The sequence below is a fragment of the Ictalurus furcatus genome, chromosome 15 (genome assembly GCF_023375685.1).
Source record: "Ictalurus furcatus strain D&B chromosome 15, Billie_1.0, whole genome shotgun sequence".
Classification (NCBI taxonomy): domain Eukaryota; kingdom Metazoa; phylum Chordata; class Actinopteri; order Siluriformes; family Ictaluridae; genus Ictalurus; species Ictalurus furcatus.
The window spans coordinates 20437754-20457574 of record NC_071269.1 but is presented as its reverse complement, the minus strand read 5'-3'; the positions used below and the strand labels follow the sequence as shown (position 1 = coordinate 20457574).

The following is a 19821-nucleotide window of genomic DNA, read 5'->3' as shown; positions in this document are numbered from 1 at the left end:
CTGCTTCCTCTAACATGCATGCGCTGATTCTTATCTAGCTAGTATCCTCCTGTTGAGAATATGTAGCGCTGAGTGTGTGTGTGTATGTGTGTAGGTGTTCCAGTGCACAGCAGAGTCTCGACCAAGATCCAGCAGCTGCTTAACACGCTGAAGAGACCTAAACGTCCTCCACTCAGTGAATTCTTCCTGGATGACGCTGAGCACATTGTGGAAGGTAGAAAAGATTTCATGTCGTTCAACTCAAACATGTCCTGCATTATACACTATGTGCCCAGAAGTATGTGCATCCTGATCATCCCATGCCATGAGTAGGTCTGCAGTAGTTTTTTTCTTTTGTTTGTTTGGTTTTTTTTTATTTTATTTTTATTAAATAATTGTTTGGGAGTATGAATAATAAGTAAAATAATCTATTTCTCTCATTTTATCCTTTTTATATATTTTTTTAAATACATTTTTTATAATGCCAGTTATAATGCATATCTTTCATGCCTCTAAAATGATGGTAAATGTAGTCACATGACCAAAAACATAATTAACTTTAATCTGGCTTTTAATCTTGCTATAATCTGCCGTTTTCCATCTTGACCCACGCGCTCTGTCTTGTAGTCCCTCGGCCGGATCCTAACACTCCGCGTCCTGAGGGTCGTCAGATGATTCCAGTGAAGAGTGAGCCCCTGGGCGTAGTGAGTAACTGGCCCCCGGCCCTGCAGGCAGCACTTGCCCGATGGGGTGCCACACAAGCCAAGAGCCCAGCTCTCACAGCGCTGGACATCACTGGCAAACCACTCTACACTCTCACCTATGGTCAGTAGCACATGATCATGTGTGTTTGTGTAATTTGCTCTGCGGTGTATTGTTCATTGAGAACTTGATCCTGCTCTTTTGTTGTGCTGTAGGTAAACTGTGGAGCCGTAGTCTGAAACTGGCATACACACTCTTAAACAAACTGGGCACAAAAAACGAGCCTGTGCTCAAACCTGGAGACCGGGTAAGAGAACGGCAAGACAAGTGGCATGCTGGTTAATACTTTGGTTTTTATTTATGTGTGTGTGTGTATATGTATATATATGTGTGTGTATGTGTGTGTATGTGTGTGTATGTGTGTGTATGTGTGTGTATGTGTGTGTATGTGTGTGTGTGTGTGTGTATGTGTGTGTGTGTGTGTGTGTGTGTGTGTGTGTGTGTGTGTGTATATGTGTATATATATGTATGTATGTGTGTATGTGTGTGTGTGTGTGTGTGTGTGTGTGTGTGTGTATGTATGTATGTATGTATGCATGTATGTATGTATGTATGTGCGCACTGAAAATTAAAACCTATTGGTTGTCAAGTAATGTATTGTGTGTCCACTAGGTGGCCCTGGTCTACCCTAACAGCGACCCTGGTATGTTCTGGGTGGCTTTCTATGGCTGTCTGCTGGCTGAAGTCATTCCTGTTCCAATAGAGGTGCCACTGTCTCAGAAGGTAGGGAAGGATTTAAAGGAATACATTTTAGCCGTATTTTTCTCTATCCTTTAGCGTGTGTGCGAATTTCAGGAGATTTCTTTGTACTGAAGGGAAAAAAAACCCCGAGAAATATACCATTTACTGAAAACTCGCTATAATAGAAGTCTAAAGGTAGTTGTTCAATTTCATCAATAGACATTTAAAATATGAGGAAACATAACATAAGGTCGTAGGATACGTCTGACACGAGAGAATGCCTTACCAAAGCTGCTATTATTTTATTTTATCCAACATTTTCTGGTTACTAAATTTCTATTCTGCATAAACATCTATTACATCTAAACAAACCAAGCAGCTGCCGTTAGACATCCGTTTTGAATTTAGAGTATAAAAGGTTTTCTGCTCTTTTCTGAATAAAGAAAATCGTTGACATTCATGCCAATAGTAATCTTCGTAGTAAACATATGCAACAGATATGGTGAATAGAGATTAGGTTAAGAAATGCCCCCCCCCCTTGGGTGAATTCCTTTTATTAATACTCGACTAATATGTTTTCTTTCATTTGTCTCGTCGAATAGGATGCGGGAAACCAGCAAGTTGGCTTTTTATTGGGGAGCTGTGGGATAGGTCTGGCTCTCACCAGTGAAGTGTGTCTTAAAGGCCTACCAAAAACACCTAGTGGAGAAATACTCCAGTTCAAAGGTAATCTTCAGCCTCTCTGTTCGGTTTGTACGCTTAAACCTGAGGAGTTGAGCGAAAGTTTGATAGAAAGTTTGATCGAGCGCGTGTTTGCATGTGCTTTGACAGGATGGCCTCGGCTCAGATGGGTCGTCACCGACACCAAGTATCTTACGAAACCTTCTAAAGACTGGCAGCCGCACATCCCCACTGCTAACACTGACACAGCCTACATCGAGGTGACGAGCTCTCAAGGACAATCACTGTTCAAACAGCGTTCATATTTTCATCATATTTATATATTCCAAAGCAAAAATCCACGTTTGAATTTTAAGATGGGATACCCACTAAATCTTTTATGTCCTATAATTCTGTTTCCTGAAGGAATTGTATAGCATCTAGAGTCTGAATGTGTGTGTGTGTATCATATGTATGAGATCCTTTTTCATCCTGCTAATGTTGTCATTGATGGTTTTAGTACAAGGCCAGTAAGGAAGGCACAGTGATGGGGGTGGCTGTCTCGAAAATCTCCATGCTGACTCACTGCCAGGCTCTCACACAGGCCTGCAATTACTGTGAAGGTGAGTCATGCTGCAGCAGTGTATTAACACTGTATTAATCACTTTATCACTGTATTATTACTGATACCAAGCTGGGGGGGGGACCTCAAAACACCTCACACTTTGCCCCCATACTCAGCACTATTTAATATTAATGACATGATTGGAAGAGGACTGTGCTGTTTACATCACACATTATCCACGGTTTTTCATTCAAATGAACATCATCTTACAGGGTACGGTGATTAGTAGTGTAAGTTCTCGCCACAGCCAACACCCTTATACAGGACCATTATTAATTACAAATTAGTTCACATGTTTTGGAGTTTGTGTATGTGTATATATTTGTGTGTGTGTGTGTAAACAGAATGGTTGAAGTGGCGGGGACTGTTGAATACTGAGTGCAGTCAACAAACCAGTGCAATAAGGAAGTGTTAAATAATTGAGAGCAGAAAGCTGTGTGTTGTTGAGTCCGATTAATATTTCATGTTGCTTCTGTATTCTGCGGTATCTCCGAGTCCCAGGTAGCTCCACTTCAACTGGTTCAAAATACTGCAGCCAGTTTTCTTAAGAACGGCTGCAAATACGATCACGCCACTCCCACTTTACGAGCTCTCCATTGGCTTCCAGTCCAATTTAAGATCAACTCCAAAATTCTTCTGTTTGTGTTTAAATGCTTACATAACCTTGCTCCTAGCTATCTGTTTGGTCTGTTGTGTCCCTACAACCCTCCCAGAAGTTACAGATCTGGTAACCTTAACTTACCGACAGTCCTTTGTTCAAGGTTAGAATGCAGAGGAGAATGAGCTTTTTCTGTGGTGGGGCCTAGACTGTGGAATAGCTTGCCAGTGCAATTTAGAGTAGCACCTACTTTATCAGTCTTTCAATCTCTTCTGAAAACTTATTTGTTTTCCTTAGCTTTTAACACTTGTTAATTGTTCCTTCTTATGTTTAAAATTTTGTATTTGTCTACTTTGCTCATGTATAGCACTTTTGTCTGTCTTGAGGCTGTCTTAAAAGTGCTTTATAAATAACTACACATTTCCACAGGACCGCAGGAACCATTTACTTTAGAGATTCCTGCTGTGGAATAGGCACTTCTGTAGATAAGGATCTGTTGGAGTTTGCTTTACTGGTTGGACTAATGCAGGCTTCACATGATTGACTCACTTGCTTGACATTATAAAAACCGGTGTTTAGCTAATAAGCATTTACTTAAATGTGTTTTATAGCAGAAGCGGTGTGGCACAACTGACAAGACAGAACATTTCTGATAATGCTTTGGATTTTTACGCAAATAGCAATAATTGTTAGTTTCAAATTCCTCCACGTTCTGAGTCGCTGTGTTTTTGCTACGTGAAGAGATCTCATCTGTCCTTCATTTTGTGTCATTTGTTTTACAAAAACTGAAACTACATAGTGTTTTTTTTTTTTTTCTTCCCAACACTTAGTTCTTCAAAAGGTTCCTGAACCTTAGTGTTTGTATGCTGAATAACAGTTACTATATAATGTACTTCCTCATGAGACGGGTGAATAAGCAAACAGCTTGATACACACTGCCTTAATATGCATTTCTATAAATCTGTGTGTGTGGTTTTTAGGAGAGACTCTGGTCAATGTTCTGGACTTCAAGAAAGACATGGGCCTGTGGCACGGGGTCCTGACAGTGAGTTTACTTCTCTTTGCTTCTGTGTTAAATGTTGGCAATGCAGTACCAAAGCTCTGAAAGCTGTGTGGAAGCTGCTCCTAACCCTAAGCCTGTGTTGTTGTTTTTTTTTTTTTGTGTGTGTTTTTTTGTTTTTGTTTTTTTCTCTCCAGAGTGTGATGAACAGGATACACACCATCAGTGTGCCCTACGCTGTCATGAAGGCCTGTCCTCTATCCTGGGTGCAGCGAGTCCATGTCAGCAAAGGTTGGAATAGCATCTTTACCCTGTATGATACCAGCCATATGACACTTTTCCAGAAGAGATATTTTAACGTTGACAGAAATGAGAAACTTCTATTGTTTTTCTTTTTAAATTGAAGTACATTTTGGTTTGACTAAAATGCCTGTGTTTGTGTTTGCACGCAGCACGTGTGGCCCTGGTGAAATGTCGGGATCTTCACTGGGCTATGATGGCTCATCGAGACCAAAAGGACATAAACCTATCCTCCCTGCGCATGCTCATTGTAGCTGACGGTGCTAATCCCTGTGAGGAAGCTAGTCATCTTCGTTAACTTCATAAGAAACTTCTCAACCATATTCACCATGTCTAAACCATGTCTATATATATGTGTGTGTGTTTTAGGGTCTGTGTCCTCATGTGATGCCTTCCTGAACGTGTTCCAGACTCATGGCCTGAAGCCTGAGGTGATTTGTCCCTGTGCCTCTTCTCCCGAGGCCCTGACTGTAGCTATACGCAGGTATATACAGAGGTCAACATTGGTACCTGAATTAGGCAACGTTTCACTCAGCCGTCTCTGAGCACTGTGTGTGTGTGTGTGTGTGTGTGTGTGTGTGTGTGTGTGTGTCTATATGTATATAGGTCGGGTGTCCCAGGCGCTCCTCTTCCTGCCAGAGCCGTCCTGTCTATGGGAGGACTGAGTCATGGAGTGATCCGTGTCAACACCGAGGACAAGAACTCGGCTCTGTCTGTGCAGGACGTGGGCCATGTCATGCCCGGAGGTGAGAATACTCACTACAGGAGGACGGTGTTTCTGCTTTCTGCATGTTTTCTTTAGCATTTATCTAAAGGGGAAGCAGAATGCAATTTAAGCAGAGACAAGAAATACAGTTACTTATACTTTCGCCAAAGGTTTTGTGGCATCTACATACAACCAAATCCAAGCGGCTATGCTTGTGATCCATTAGCAGAAATTCCTCTCTATCAAAAAGGACTAAGCATACAAGTATAGATCATCATTTCATGAGGAAAATCACTTTTTTAGAAGATAGGAAGAATGCTTTCTACAGGATTGGATGTTTTGCATAAACATTCATTGATTAAAATTTAATAACTGACATCCGTTAGTACAAGAAAAGATCTGAAAATAGACATTGAAATAAATGGCAGTTGTACACACAGGTTGAGACAAAAATCGAGAGTATGTGCAAGGAGTGATGAGGGAACCTTCACTAAGTTTCCTCTGTGTTTTAGCTCTGATGTGTATAGTCAAGCCAGACGGGCCTCCCATGCTGTGTAAAACAGACGAGATTGGCGAGATTGTGCTGAACTCTCGGGCTGGTGGCACCATGTACTACGGCTTACCAGGAGTCACCAAAAACACATTTGAGGTACGGATGTTAAATCGTATAAATGTACGTTCATGAAGATGTTTCAGAGTGTATATCATGTCCCTAATCTGTCAGTTATTTTTTTTTTTCGTGTTTTCTAGGTTATTCCTGTAAACTCAGGTGGAACTCCTATTGGAGAGACACCTTTCACCCGTACAGGACTCTTGGGCTTTGTGGGTCCGGTAAGACACAACTAACTCTGTCCGGGTATCAAATTGTCTTGTTGTCCTACTTTGTTCTTGTTTTGATGATTGTGTGTGTCTGTGTGTTTTATCAGGGCAGTTTGGTGTTTGTTGTGGGGAGAATTGAAGGACTGCTCATGGTCAGTGGACGCAGACATAACGCAGATGACCTGGTGGCCACAGCGCTGGCCGTAGAGCCGGTTAAAACAGTCTACAGAGGGAGGTGAGCTCTTGAGCTCTTCAGCCCACACCTCAGAAATGCAAAACATGCCTATGAGCGTTCTGAAAGCAGTGTGTGTGTGTGATCATGTGTGATACAGGATTGCAGTGTTCTCAGTCACTGTGTTCTATGATGAGAGGATCGTGATCGTGGCCGAGCAAAGACCCGATGCCAACGAGGAGGACAGCTTCCAGTGGATGAGTCGAGTACTCCAGGTCTCGTTTCTCTTTTCTCGGCTAACAAAGAGATGATTCAAAACATGTATTTAAATTTACAGTGCATTCCACTGCCTTAAGTATTTTTCAAAGTACTCATGACTTTTTTGTTTTGTTTTTAGGCTATAGACACTATCCATCAAGTGGGCTTGTACTGTTTAGCATTAGTCCCAGCCAACACTTTGCCCAAGACGCCTCTGGGTGGCATCCACGTGTCTGAGACGAAGCACTGCTTTGTGGAGGGCTCCCTGCACCCTTGCAACATCCTCATGTGCCCTCACACCTGTGTGACCAACCTGCCCAAACCTCGGCAGAAGCAACCAGGTACTCGCTTTTAGCCTTCAGGATTCTCAGTTTCTCTCTTTTGTTTGCTACATTAGCCTCATAGCTCCAGAGCAACCTTCAAACAATTGGGGTGAGATAAATAAACAAAGGTCACTCCCAAATGTAATTTGGCACACTACCTTGGTTAAATATGTATAAAGTATTTATCTAGCCTCATGTTGGAACGATTTTGTGTGTATACATCACCAGGGTTTGTGTCGTTTTGTCTTTGTAACAGTGGGAGTAGGTCCAGCCTCCATCATGGTAGGGAACCTGGTGGCAGGGAAGAGGATTGCCCAGGCTACAGGCAGGGAGTTGGGCATCATTGATGATCAGGACATGTCCAGGAAGGTGTGTAGAGGGGTTTTTTTTTTTGTTGTTTTTTTTTTTGTTGTTTAGTTTTTTTTTTGCAGCCAGAAATGCTTGATTTTGGTGCGGCTTTGTTCAAAAATTGCGATGCAATTTAAGTTTTTTGTGATCTTTGTCTTTCTTTCAGAAAACGACTTGAATTGGTAAAATTGCAATTGCACAAAATTGTTTTGTACGGTCTTTCGCACTGATGTTTGTTGGTAAATGAGACCCTTTAGCTGTACTCATGTTTGATGCACGTGAATTGAAGCGGGCTTTGGCTGAATGCGCGTCGTGGTGATGTCACATGACGTGTCTTGGACCAAATCTGCGTAAAATCGGTGGCGATTTTGAAAAATTGCAAGCTCCACCGAATATTGGAGAGTTTGCTTGATTTAGCGTTCATTTCTGCAGTCGTAGAATCACGAAATCCTGGAGAGACTGATGAGACTTTGCTGTATGACACTAAACAATTAAAAGGTTTTATTTATATATATATAAAGTTTCTCAAAAAAAGTTGCTTTTTGCATTAAGTCTAATTGTAAAATTTGACCATTCGAGGTGTTGTTGCATCAAAAAATGTGTTTTTAATATGCAGATATTTCCTGCATCACGGAGTACATACAGCACTGTTGAATGCTTAAATCTGATTGGTCAGATGGGGTTGATTTTTAATTTTCTATAACATCAGCTCTGACCGTGGTTCTAGCTAATAGGATAATCGCAGGTTTATATCAAGTCTTCAGGACGGGCTTTTGTTACTTCTCGGTACCGTTCACTAGCTGCAATTTTTTCATCTTACAAACTCCAGAAAAATGAGAGGCTGAGAGTGACAAAAAATGTTTTAATGTAACTGATAACATTCCAACACATTAAATAATAATACAAGGTGTTCTTCTTTAATATATATATTTTTTAAACTGCAAATTATGTAAGAGGAATTGGAAACTGTAATTGGAAAGTAATCAGATTTGTGTCTGTAACACTAACTCTGCCTTGTGTCAGACCGCATCACACCCACCCTGTTTTTGATTATTTTCCTGTAACAGTACACCAGGTGCATGTTATAACCCTAACCCTAGGGGTGTTTCCAATGTATGGAACCTGTATTTCTTAGTATGATGATAAAAGTGTAGGTATGTCTTTGCCTTTAATTCTGCTGTTTACTACCATTCTTGTATGGAATTGCACCTTTTAAGGTCTTTATTTATGGTCTTGGGTGACTGTAGCACAATCACTAACCTATTTCATCCTAATTTTCACGGTTTAGTAGCTGAAATCGTTAAAAGTAACTTAAAATAGCATGTGATTAAACCCAGTGCAAGGAGCATGACTGCTGCTCTTTATTTTCCACTCTCTGTTTACGTGGGCCTCTAGCTCTGTACATGGCCCATGAAGATGGTAAGCTTGACTACTAGCAGCCCTAAACTGTGTGTGTATCTGTGTGTGTGTGTGTGTGTGTGTGTGTGTGTGTGTGTGTATTTTGGCCTGAGCTATGACCCTCCTTTACCACCATCCACGCACAGCCACAACAACGACGATCTTAGTTTCCTCAGGGCTCTACAGAAATGGACCAGCTTCTTCATAATGAAAGCTTTTCTCAGTAACTCATTCTAGTAATTGGAGTGTTGTAATGTCTGTTTGTGTGCGCACTTCCACCGAACAAATCAAACACACGCTGTGTGCGGCTGCCACTGCCATCTGCTCGTGGTGTTCGGTTCAGCCGGGGCAGTACATAATCAGGCTCTTAACTAATCTTAACAGAACCATTAGCAGTCTACAACATGGCCCTTTCCATGAGCACTAACAATTGGAAGTTATTCCAATTGGAGCAGATCATTCTCTGTAAATTTGGTTTTGGTTTTCTATGGTGGGCGGAAAAAACTAGATTGATATGATCCATGCTGAAATTGCTTTAATAACATTGCACTTGTGAAATGATGACAAAGCAACTGATGTTTTCATCGTTATTTTGAACATAGACACATACTGTACTTGTAAATGCAAGAGAAAGTAAGGTGATTTTTTTTCTCCTTACCAACTTGTATATAAACCATTTAAATCTTTTAGTAGGCACCAGCAGCAATAGAAACACACATGTACACAAATATAAGGGCTGTATTGCGTAGTGAGCAATGCCCGTTCTCTGCATGAGCTTGCCCTTCCCGCTTCAGTGTGTGGTATGCGGTGTGTCACGCAGTGTGAAACACACACCTTATGTTCATAATGCTGCTTCCTCAATTCTGTATTATTTTTTGTGTGTGTTTTATAATGAAATAGGTTGGACAAAGAAGACATATGTACAGTTTGCATCCCCCCCTTTACTTCAAATGAGGTCAAATCATCCAAGGCATTGTTGGCATCTAAAATGTATTTCTTGAAACTTGAACCCTAATCGAGCGAGACTATAGCTAGCCATTTAGTACTGTGCAATCTGAATACCTAGATTATCACAAGCATTCACAAACAAACTTGCTTATTTGGTTCCTAAAACCATGTAACGCATCTGTAAAACGAACAAACGGACGTTAGAGTTAACATTCATAGCAGCCATCTTGAAGCCAGAATTACTTTATTCCTCAGGACTCAATCTGGTGTCACTTAGCTAAGGAGGTGTAAGTCTAATGTTATTTTATATATAAAACAGTTTATTTACAAATGGTGCCTTTTTATGCGATGATTGTGCGACGATTTCACATTCAGGCTTCAAAACTAAAGAAGCACATTTCAGACACCAGACATGTCTTGGTTGTTTGATTTAATTTGGGGGGGTAAGGGTTCATAAAATTTTGACCAAGCTATTGCATTCAATGTTTTGTCTTATCTTATACTTTCTGGTGATATTTGCTTGTGAAGTGTAATATTATGATTATGCGCATTGCTTAAATGTTGAAGCTTTGTGTAGGTAATGGAGTTAAATAACATTCTTATATTTTATACTTGCTTTATGATGAGTCATTTAGACTTTCCTCTCGTGCATTACAGCATCAGTTCCTGTCGGAGGCACTGCAGTCGAGAGCTCAGACTGACCCGGATCATGTCCTCTATATGCTCCTCAATGCCAAGGTAAGTGTTAGAGAGAAATATGTATTACTCGCCAGTCTCCTTGTCAGTGTCCAATTTCCTCGTGTGTGTGTATGTATATATATATATATGTATATAATGTGTGTATGTATGCATGTACACGCTCTCTCTCGCTACTGGTCAAAAGTTTAGAAACACTCATTCTTTATATTATTTATTTAATTTCCACATTTTAGAATAATAAAATTAATTTCTTTCATTAGAAAACTAACATTTGATTTACAATTTTTGTTATTTTTTTAATAACATAAAAATTGTAAATAAAATGTTAGTTTTCTAATGAAAGAAATTAATGTTGGCACAATTATATTTTTGTCTATAACACAGATTTCAAACATTTAATCATACACCTTCAGATCAAAAGGTTTTTAAAATCATGAAACACATTTCTTTCATGTGTCTCCAAACTTTTAGTATTTTGTGTGTGTGAGTGTCTGTGTGTATGTAATATACATGTAATATATATGAGAGAAATAGATGTGTATAAAATATTTGCAGATATGAACATTCTATTGAGTGTCATTATATTTCTTGTTAGATTTACATGTCTGATATTGCCAGATTAAACCCTCTAGATTCATTTCCTGGGTTCTAATTAATTGCACACCTTTACCATGCTGTTTATCATCGTGTCCTACAGGGGGCAGCAGTGAGCACAGCCACATGTTTGCAGCTTCACAAACGAGCTGAGAAGATTACAGCAGCGCTGCTGGAGAAAGGAGGCATTAACACTGGAGACAACGTGGTGCTGCTCTACCCTCCTGGTACTGCATTCCTCCCTGAAAATGAGACATGACCTCAGTCCCATAGAGTCTTCAAGAACTTTCTTTAGGAATTTCAACTTGTACAGATTTGTCACATTTATTTTTCTCACACAAGATACTCGCTATTGTGCATGTTTGTGTTCAAAGGAAATTGCGTGGCATTAGTGCTCACCTTCAAATTAGGACTAGCAGCTAAAATCCCCACCACATCACTGTAGAAGGAATGTGGGTAGGAGATCCTAGATCTAGGTCAGATTCACAAGAAAATATTATCCATATTGAAATTTTCGAGTCACTTACACAATCTGTTCTGTCGTGTGTTAGGTCAACAATTTTTCATAATTTTTCACAAATGATAATACTGTAATCCGGTTATTTTAACGATGGGGATCTGCTGAGTGAATCTTTCTTTTTTAGCTTTTGATATCTAAGAACACTTGTGGTGGTGGGCACAGACCTTCGGACACCATGTAATGTAATAATTATGCTGCGAGTCTGACATTTTCTCTTCCTCTTCTTTACAGGCATCGATCTTATTGCCGCTTTCTACGGCTGTCTGTACGCCGGCTGTATACCAGTGACGGTCCGACCTCCTCACCCTCAGAACCTTGCGGCTACACTTCCCACAGTGCGCATGATCATAGACGTGAGTTACACACATGGTACTCGCTCAGATATCCTCCTGTGTATCTGTGTAATACACCGCATGTGTGTGTAAAATAACACGTCTTCCCTGTAGGTGAGCAAAGCAGCTTGCATCCTGACCACTCAGGCTCTCATGAAGACTTTACGATCTAAGGAAGCCGCAGCCAGCGTGAATGTGAAGACGTGGCCCACTATCATAGATACAGGTAATAGCAGAACACATTCCTAATGAAGTTACAGGATCTGATTGTGTCACTCACTCACTCACATACATACACACACGCACATGTCTGTTCTCCCTGCGTTTGTAGATGATCTTCCAAAGAAGCGGCCGCCTAACATCTATAAACCTCCCACACCCGAGATGCTGGCTTATCTGGACTTCAGTGTGTCCACCACTGGCATGTTGACAGGCGTGAAGGTAAATTAGTTCTTCCTCAACTTATTCATCGTCTTCAGTCTCTTTTAATTCTGTTTACGATACCTAAAAACAGATATTATTGGGTGTATGATGGTCGATCCTTTATGCCGGTTGTTATTTTTCTTAAGATTTGGATATTTTCCATATTGTTATCCCGGTATGGAACAATTTTATGCAAGTAAACAACATATTACTTCATCCTGGCATGCATGTTGGTACCTGAATGGCTGCTTTTCAGAAACTATCTCGATCTCCTGGGAATTTCACACACAGCAGTTTTTTGGCGTGTACACAGAATGGTGCGAAAAACAAAAAAACATCGCGTGTGCGACAGTTCTGTGGGTGGAAACACCTTGTTGATAAGAGAGGTCAGAGGGAAATGGCCAGATTGGTTCGAGCTGCCAGGAAGGATATAGTAACTCATTTTATCACTCTTTAAGGCAGAAAAGTATCTGTCTCAGCATGCACAACACATGAAACCTTGAGGTGGATGGGCTACAACAGCAGAATGGTAAATGCATTTGTACCTTAGTGGTTCTACAAAGTGCTTTACACTGGTTCTCATTCACCCATTCTCTCACACACACTCACACAGCAGTGGTAGCAGAGCTTCCATGATAGCTTGCCATTGGGAGCAACTTGAGGTTCAGCGTCTTGCCCAAGGACACTTCGGCATGTGGACTCATGCGGGCCGGGAATCAAACCGCCCACCCTACGATTAGTGGACAAACCCGCTCTACCACCTGAGCCACAGACGCCCAGAAGACCACATTGCGTTCCACTCTTGTCAGGGAAAAACAGGAGTCTGAGACTATCATGGACACAGACTCGCCCAAACTGAACCGCAGGGAGAAAGGACCCACGAAAGCGATTTCAGTCAGCAACAGCCTCCCGCACACTGTGTCCTCTGTGCAGAGATCGTTGGATGGAGCGAGTGGGAGTGATTGCTCACGATGATGACGACCACATCACAAAGCTGTTAATCAGGCTCCTGCACTTCTCCTCGTTCCCTTTCTTAATACACGCCACAATAATGTTATTATCTGAGAACTTCTGCATATGACTGTGCTTACGGTCTTCTCGGACATACAGTTCTGTAGTCGCACATTCTGGTGCCTGCAGGTCAGGCAGTCAGTGAATATACGCTGCTGTGATGAGTACTTTCACTCTAATATGAATTGTGTATGATTGTGTTTTGTTCCTCTCCAGATCTCTCATGCTGCAGTGAGTGCTCTGTGTCGCTCCATTAAGCTACAGTGTGAGCTGTACTCTTCCAGACAGGTGGCCATCTGCCTCGACCCCTACTGTGGCCTTGGCTTTGTCCTCTGGTGCCTCTCCAGGTAAGACACAACCACTAACCACTAATTTTAGAAACATGTACACACCTTTATATTGGTTTTATTGTCTTTGTGAGGTCCTTCTATTGATTAATGTATTAATGTAGCTAAAAAATGATATGCCTATACTGAACCCAAACCTTCACCATACTAACTTTTACATAATGACCTTCCCATCATGCTCTCTCTCTCTCTCTCTCTCTCTCTCTCTCTCTCTCTCTCTCTCTCTCTCTCTCTCGCTCGCTCTCTCTCTCTCTCTCTCTCTCGCTCTCTGTGTGGCTACAGTGTGTATTCAGGTCATCAGTCCATCCTGATTCCCCCAATGGAGCTGGAGGGCTCTCCTCCTCTGTGGCTGAGCACACTCAGTCAGTATAAGATCAGAGACACCTTCTGCTCCTACTCTGTCATGGAGCTCTGCACCAAGAGCCTGGGCACACAGACCGAGCTTCTGAAGGTGAACACACATGCTTATTTCAAACATGTACAGTATCACACTTTCTGTCACACTTATTTAGCAGCATGACTCCCTCTGTTTGAGCTTTGGAGGTGTACCATTCCCCTGTGTGTGTGACTGATGGTAGTGTTTGGTTGCAGACGCGGGGTGTGAATCTGTCATGCGTGAGGAGCTGTGTTGTGGTGGCAGAGGAAAGGCCTCGGCTGGCGCTAACACAGTCCTTTTCCAAGCTGTTCAAAGACCTGGGCCTTTCGCCACGCGCAGTCAGCACCGCATTCGGCTCCAGAGTCAACCTGGCCATCGGCCTGCAGGTCAGCAATCGCAGCAGCTACACACACACACACACACACACACACACACACACACACACACACACACACAGCATCATCTGAGTCCTAGAATTACCAGTTTTATCCACAAAGCACCCATTTAAGATATTATATATGCATATTTTTAAATATTATTATCACACACTCACTTGAGGTAAATGACAATACTGTATATTGAGATCTTTATTTAGATCAATACAGATTTATCAAATGAGATTATTGTACATATCGCGTTTATGTTTTGAGATAATTTTGCTTCTGTTATTTGGAATAGGGAACGGCTGGTCCAGATCCTTCCACTGTTTACGTAGACATGAAATCCCTCCGCCACGACCGGTAAGGATGATCTGCCTCAGCCTAGGGACATCAGTCTCTAATCTCAAGGGAGACATGCGTTACAAACTAACCGTGTGTGTGTGTGTTGCAGGGTGAGACTGGTGGAGAGAGGCGCTCCTCAGAGTCTGCCCCTCATGGAGTCAGGAACTGTAAGCATATTTGCTTCCTTTCCATCAGCTGTGTATGAGTGTGTGTTAATAAACCAGAACGGAATGTAAGTTTGTGTTGTGTTTGCATTCAGATTCTTCCAGGAGTGCGAGTAATTATCGTGAATCCAGAAACTAAGGGACCACTTGGGGACTCCCATCTAGGCGAAGTAACTGGTCACACACACACACTTACACAAACACTGCAGATGGTCTCTAGTCTTGCTAAACTGAACAATAACATAATAATGACAGCAATAACAACAAGAACTGGCATTTCTGCGTATTATTAGATGTTTTTCATGCATTTTTCACAAACCTGTCGGTTCTGTGACAGATCTGGGTGAACAGTCCTCACAACGCCAGCGGCTACTACACCATTTATGGCGAGGAGAACCTGCAGGCGGATCACTTCAACACACACTTAAGCTTTGGCGAGACTCAGACACTGTGGGCCAGGACCGGCTATCTGGGCTTCATCAGGAGGACCGAGCTGCTGGACGCTACCGGAGGTCAGACTCGGACAGCGAGAGAACACCGCCACTCCTTCACACTGTTACGCTTGAGCAGACACCACATGACTGTTTTTTTTAAATAAAGTTTAGAGTAGCTATATACTGCACACACTACACAACATTTCTGAGTCAGAATCTGTTGTCTCGCTGATGTGGCTGTGGGAATCTGTATACTGTACAAGTGTAAATGAATATTTTAAAACTCTTTCTTATTCTTTAGATCGTCACGACGCGCTGTTTGTGGTCGGCTCACTGGATGAGACGTTGGAGCTGCGCGGTCTGCGCTATCACCCCATCGACATCGAGACCTCAATATCACGGGCACATCGCAGCATTGCCGAGAGGTGAGAGTGCAGGATGTAGCTGTGTCAGCTTCATTATTAACATGTTCGATTAAGTTTCAAGCAATGGGTGTGAATAGTCAAAATGTAGCATAAAAAATATTGTCTGTAAGTTAATTCATGAACATTTTGTGAGGGTTTTTTTTTTTTTTTTTTTTGGGTGGGGGGGTTCTTTCCTTCCTTTGACCTGGAGCATACATGGGTCAAAGAAAAAAAAATTCAAAGTGTAATAAATTTATGACTTTTTAACCAAACATCATCTTCAAGAATTAATCATTCAGCTGTTATAATGTCGTTCAGCATAACAGCATGAGTTTACCTATGTGGATAACATTTTTAAAAATCACACTGCAACAGTTTTACATTAACAGTGATTAGATCTGTTTAGGGGGCCAAGCACCAAAGGTGCATAGGTGTCCTGTTGTAAATAACTCTTATTCTATTTGTTATACTGTTAGTTGCAATTTCTACTTTGTTCTGTTTATCTGTAAGGAATTGTTTAAATACTATTGAATTCCCATTTATTGCATTTCATTATTTTTATCGTTGAGTGAAAACTGTACTTTGTGTTATTATTAATATTATTATTATTATTATTATTATTAAATGCTGCTGGTAAATGCTATATGATTGTGTGAATCCTTTTCATTTAATTTGTCTCGACATGTACACTAACTTGATACTGTATATTGTACAAGCATATGAGGAATTCTTGGATGGAAATGTGGAATTATTAACATATTGCACATACCTATGGACTGTACTATAGATGATTGAGTCATTGTTGAGTGTCTTGACGACCATGATTGGATTTCTTCCCCACAGTGCCGTGTTCACTTGGACCAACCTGTTGGTGGTGGTGGCTGAGCTGAGCAGCTCTGAGCAGGAAGCTCTGGATCTTGTGCCTCTGATCACTGGAGTGGTTTTGGAGGAGCACCACCTGATCGTGGGAGTGGTGGTTGTGGTAGACCCTGGCGTCATCCCCATCAACTCTCGCGGGGAGAAACAGCGCATGCACCTGCGGGACTCCTTCCTGGCGGACCAGCTGGACCCCATCTACGTGGCCTACAACATGTGAGCTGACGGGAGCTGCTTCAGGTCATCGGAAATAAAATGCCAGTCTTTCCCAAGCGGGGGGAGGGGGGCCATCAGCTAATCATCTCCGTGCCTCTTGATAACACGAGACGCGGTATCAGACAGGCAGCATCGTTTGCAGGAGGCGCTCCTTTTCTCCTTGTGCTAGACTAACAAGTTAACCCCGCCATGTTTTTTAACTCGCAACTTTTACCGACAGCCATTTTGAAGAGCACAAAGGCAAAAAAAAAAGTTGCAAGTTATTGACTCCTTGCAGTTGCCTCTTCAGTAAGGCAGTCAGTACCACCGGCCCTAAAGACTTTGCGCTCTGGTTTGAGACCAGACAGAAGACTGGAGGGACTTACATACATAAGACTTGTCCTTGCACTTTATTCCTCCTCCTTTTGAGCCTTTTTTTTTTTTTTGTGGGGGAGGGTGTCCTTAATTTTTCATTCTAGAAGTGCAAACAAATTTAAAGATTTAAACATATTTTGTCCATCTGGGGAGAAAAAGGTCTGGTTTGGTGTAGTCTGAGATCACATTATGCATCATTCATGAGGGCAAAACACTGTCCTGATTCAAGAGGGCTTCTGAAAACCCTCATCGGTGCTCACTCTGAACTTCAAGCACCAGTTCTCCCTTGCTGGACAAAAACATCAGATGGACATGGTTGAGTATTAGCAGAATCACCAGCGCCGTTGGCTGTGCTAGTTTGACACGCAGAATTTGCTTAGTTCATATATATTTTGTCTTTTACTCAGAACTACTAGTTGTTTTAAAGTGGAAAGTGAAAGGTTTACATCCAAACCTCTGTTTGCGCGCATGAGAATAGATTTTATAACTCGTATTGCCAACAGTAATGCACAGCATTTGATAACCAGTGTGATTAAATAGCTTTTAAAGGATCCTCATAGGAAGCACAAGACGATTCGAACATACTGGATTTCTATCTTGAAATTTATATGCAGTGAACTAATGTACACTTAGGGTCAAATGAAAGTTTCAAGATAAACTCCATGCCTTATGAAACCTGTGGATATTTTACTTTTATATGTATGTTTTATCCTTTTATTTGTATTGCTGTACTTATACTTTGTACTGGTATCAAAGGGACTGTGGACTGGTGAAAATCTGGAAGGCTTCGTGTGTGTGTGTGTGTGTGTGTGTGTGTGTGTGTGTGTGTGGATTATTGTAGTGTCTCACTGGGTGTTACTGTATAATCAAACGGACATGTCATCACAGTCCCCTAAACTTGACTGATCTCTCATAATTGATGGGAAAATTTCCTCATCACTGGCTTCAAAAGAAGAATTATTAAAAAAACAAATAATAACTATTTCACACATTTGTCTCTGAGAAAAATACTATTAAGTTGCACGTTCTGTCTTTTAACTTTTGTGTGTTTTTGACATTTTAGTTAATGTGTGTGTGCACATATTACCCATTCCATCATGATGGCAGTATTGTTGTTTTTTTTTAAAAAAAAAAAAAAAAAAAAGACTTTCCCTTTATTGTTAATGGAAATGCCAATATTTAAGGAATGATTTTAGTTTTCCAGCTTTACATCGCTTTACTGTTTACATGCTGTTCAATGTTCATGTCTATTTTAGCATGGGGTCATGTGACATTTAACACCAGAAACAATTGGAGCTCACTTCCTGGCATTATGAACACATGCAAATCCATTTGTACAGTTTAATCTGTGAGAGAAGAGGTTTTATTCTGTGGACTCTTTACTGACAGCTGCTAATTCTGGTCCACTCTGTTAAGGTAAACTGCAAACTGATTTATTCTGAGAACCGAACTTTAATCTCCGTGCCCTTTAGGAGACTGTTCCGACGGACCGGTTTGAGGGGTTTTTTTTGTTTGTTTGTTTGTTTGGTTTTTTTTCTTTTGTTTTTTTTTGCAAATCCATTAATTTCAATGCAGAGCTGAATGCCCATTTAATTAAACTTATTAAATAGACAATGTGTTTGAATGTATTTTTTTTTCTCTATTTCTGTTAAAGGTAAAATGTGTGTCATAATACATAATTTAATGACGTACATATGTGTAAGTATGTCAAAGCGTAGTAGATCTGTCTCATTTCCTTCATTTCTGATCATTTCTTTCCTCAATACAAGCCAAGTAACCCATTTTAAAAAATAGATATATAGATAGAGAGGTAAAAATAAAAAATTCACAAAAATACTCTGCTCTCAGGGGCACATGGTGGCTTAGTAGTTAACGTGTTCACCTCACACCGCCAGGGTTGGGGGTTTGATTCCTGCCGCATCCCTGTGTGTGTGTGTGTGTGTGTGTGAGAGAGAAGTTTGCATGTTCTCCCAGTGCTGCAGGGGTTTTTCAGTATATTTTCTTTTTACCCAGACACGATCTTGGATGGATGCACCTTTAGCACTCAACTGTGTGTAGGACTATAAATCTTAACGCCTCTGTACATCCTTCTATTATTTTCCATTTTTGTAAAATGAAATAAAGTAAAACTAAAGGTACCTGTTCACTTAAATAATATCAATAATGATGATTTATAGTTCTAACTGTTCAATAAATCTGAAGTCGAAATAATTATTGACTATTGACATCAAACAAATGCATTAAAAATGAATTAAGGAATGTTGGTGAATTTTAACTGGAACTGCATAAAATCAAAATTAATTTGGCAGCAATCGCACATAACATACAGGTAAATTTACCATAGGGGTGGCTGTGGCTCAGGTAGTAGAGCGGGTTGTCCATTAATCGTAGGGTTGGCGGTTCGATTCCCGGCCCACATGACTCCACGTACCGAAGTGCCCTTGGGCAAGACACTGAATCCCAAGTTGCTCCCGATGGCAAGTTAGCGCCTTGCATGGCAGCTCTACCATTGGTGTGTGTGAGAATGGGTGAATGAGATACAGTGTAAAGCGCTTTGGATAAAAGCGCTATATAAGTGTACCATTTATCATATAAGTTTACAGTTCCTGAGGATATCTGTTGCCATGCCGACCCATACTCTACATTATCTATCAGGGAAAGAGACCACAGCACGCCAGATGTAATTGATTAGATTAGATTATTCTCACTAGACAATAACATTGACATGTGACCGTGTATGTGCACTGCTATGAGTGTACTGGGTGCTGCAGT

The 19821-nt window shown here is 41.1% G+C and overlaps 1 protein-coding gene across 1 annotated transcript in view; it reads left to right on the top strand.

The window, feature by feature from the left end:
* Positions 1 to 19821, top strand: part of dip2ba (disco-interacting protein 2 homolog Ba) — a 66846-nt gene extending 47025 nt beyond the window's left edge. Inside the window, exons 7-38 of the mRNA XM_053642594.1 lie at positions 95 to 214; positions 607 to 804; positions 897 to 988; positions 1354 to 1464; positions 2025 to 2148; positions 2254 to 2363; positions 2603 to 2705; positions 4286 to 4350; positions 4503 to 4596; positions 4758 to 4877; positions 4975 to 5089; positions 5212 to 5351; positions 5824 to 5960; positions 6062 to 6142; positions 6238 to 6365; positions 6463 to 6577; positions 6700 to 6901; positions 7140 to 7252; positions 10235 to 10315; positions 10974 to 11097; positions 11622 to 11743; positions 11837 to 11948; positions 12054 to 12163; positions 13373 to 13503; positions 13786 to 13954; positions 14095 to 14265; positions 14558 to 14619; positions 14711 to 14768; positions 14861 to 14935; positions 15103 to 15277; positions 15501 to 15624; positions 16447 to 19821. Coding sequence (XP_053498569.1) covers positions 95 to 214; positions 607 to 804; positions 897 to 988; positions 1354 to 1464; positions 2025 to 2148; positions 2254 to 2363; positions 2603 to 2705; positions 4286 to 4350; positions 4503 to 4596; positions 4758 to 4877; positions 4975 to 5089; positions 5212 to 5351; positions 5824 to 5960; positions 6062 to 6142; positions 6238 to 6365; positions 6463 to 6577; positions 6700 to 6901; positions 7140 to 7252; positions 10235 to 10315; positions 10974 to 11097; positions 11622 to 11743; positions 11837 to 11948; positions 12054 to 12163; positions 13373 to 13503; positions 13786 to 13954; positions 14095 to 14265; positions 14558 to 14619; positions 14711 to 14768; positions 14861 to 14935; positions 15103 to 15277; positions 15501 to 15624; positions 16447 to 16699 — 3935 coding nt within the window. The 3' untranslated portion in view covers positions 16700 to 19821. The remainder of the gene's footprint in view (positions 1 to 94; positions 215 to 606; positions 805 to 896; positions 989 to 1353; positions 1465 to 2024; positions 2149 to 2253; positions 2364 to 2602; positions 2706 to 4285; positions 4351 to 4502; positions 4597 to 4757; positions 4878 to 4974; positions 5090 to 5211; positions 5352 to 5823; positions 5961 to 6061; positions 6143 to 6237; positions 6366 to 6462; positions 6578 to 6699; positions 6902 to 7139; positions 7253 to 10234; positions 10316 to 10973; positions 11098 to 11621; positions 11744 to 11836; positions 11949 to 12053; positions 12164 to 13372; positions 13504 to 13785; positions 13955 to 14094; positions 14266 to 14557; positions 14620 to 14710; positions 14769 to 14860; positions 14936 to 15102; positions 15278 to 15500; positions 15625 to 16446) is intronic.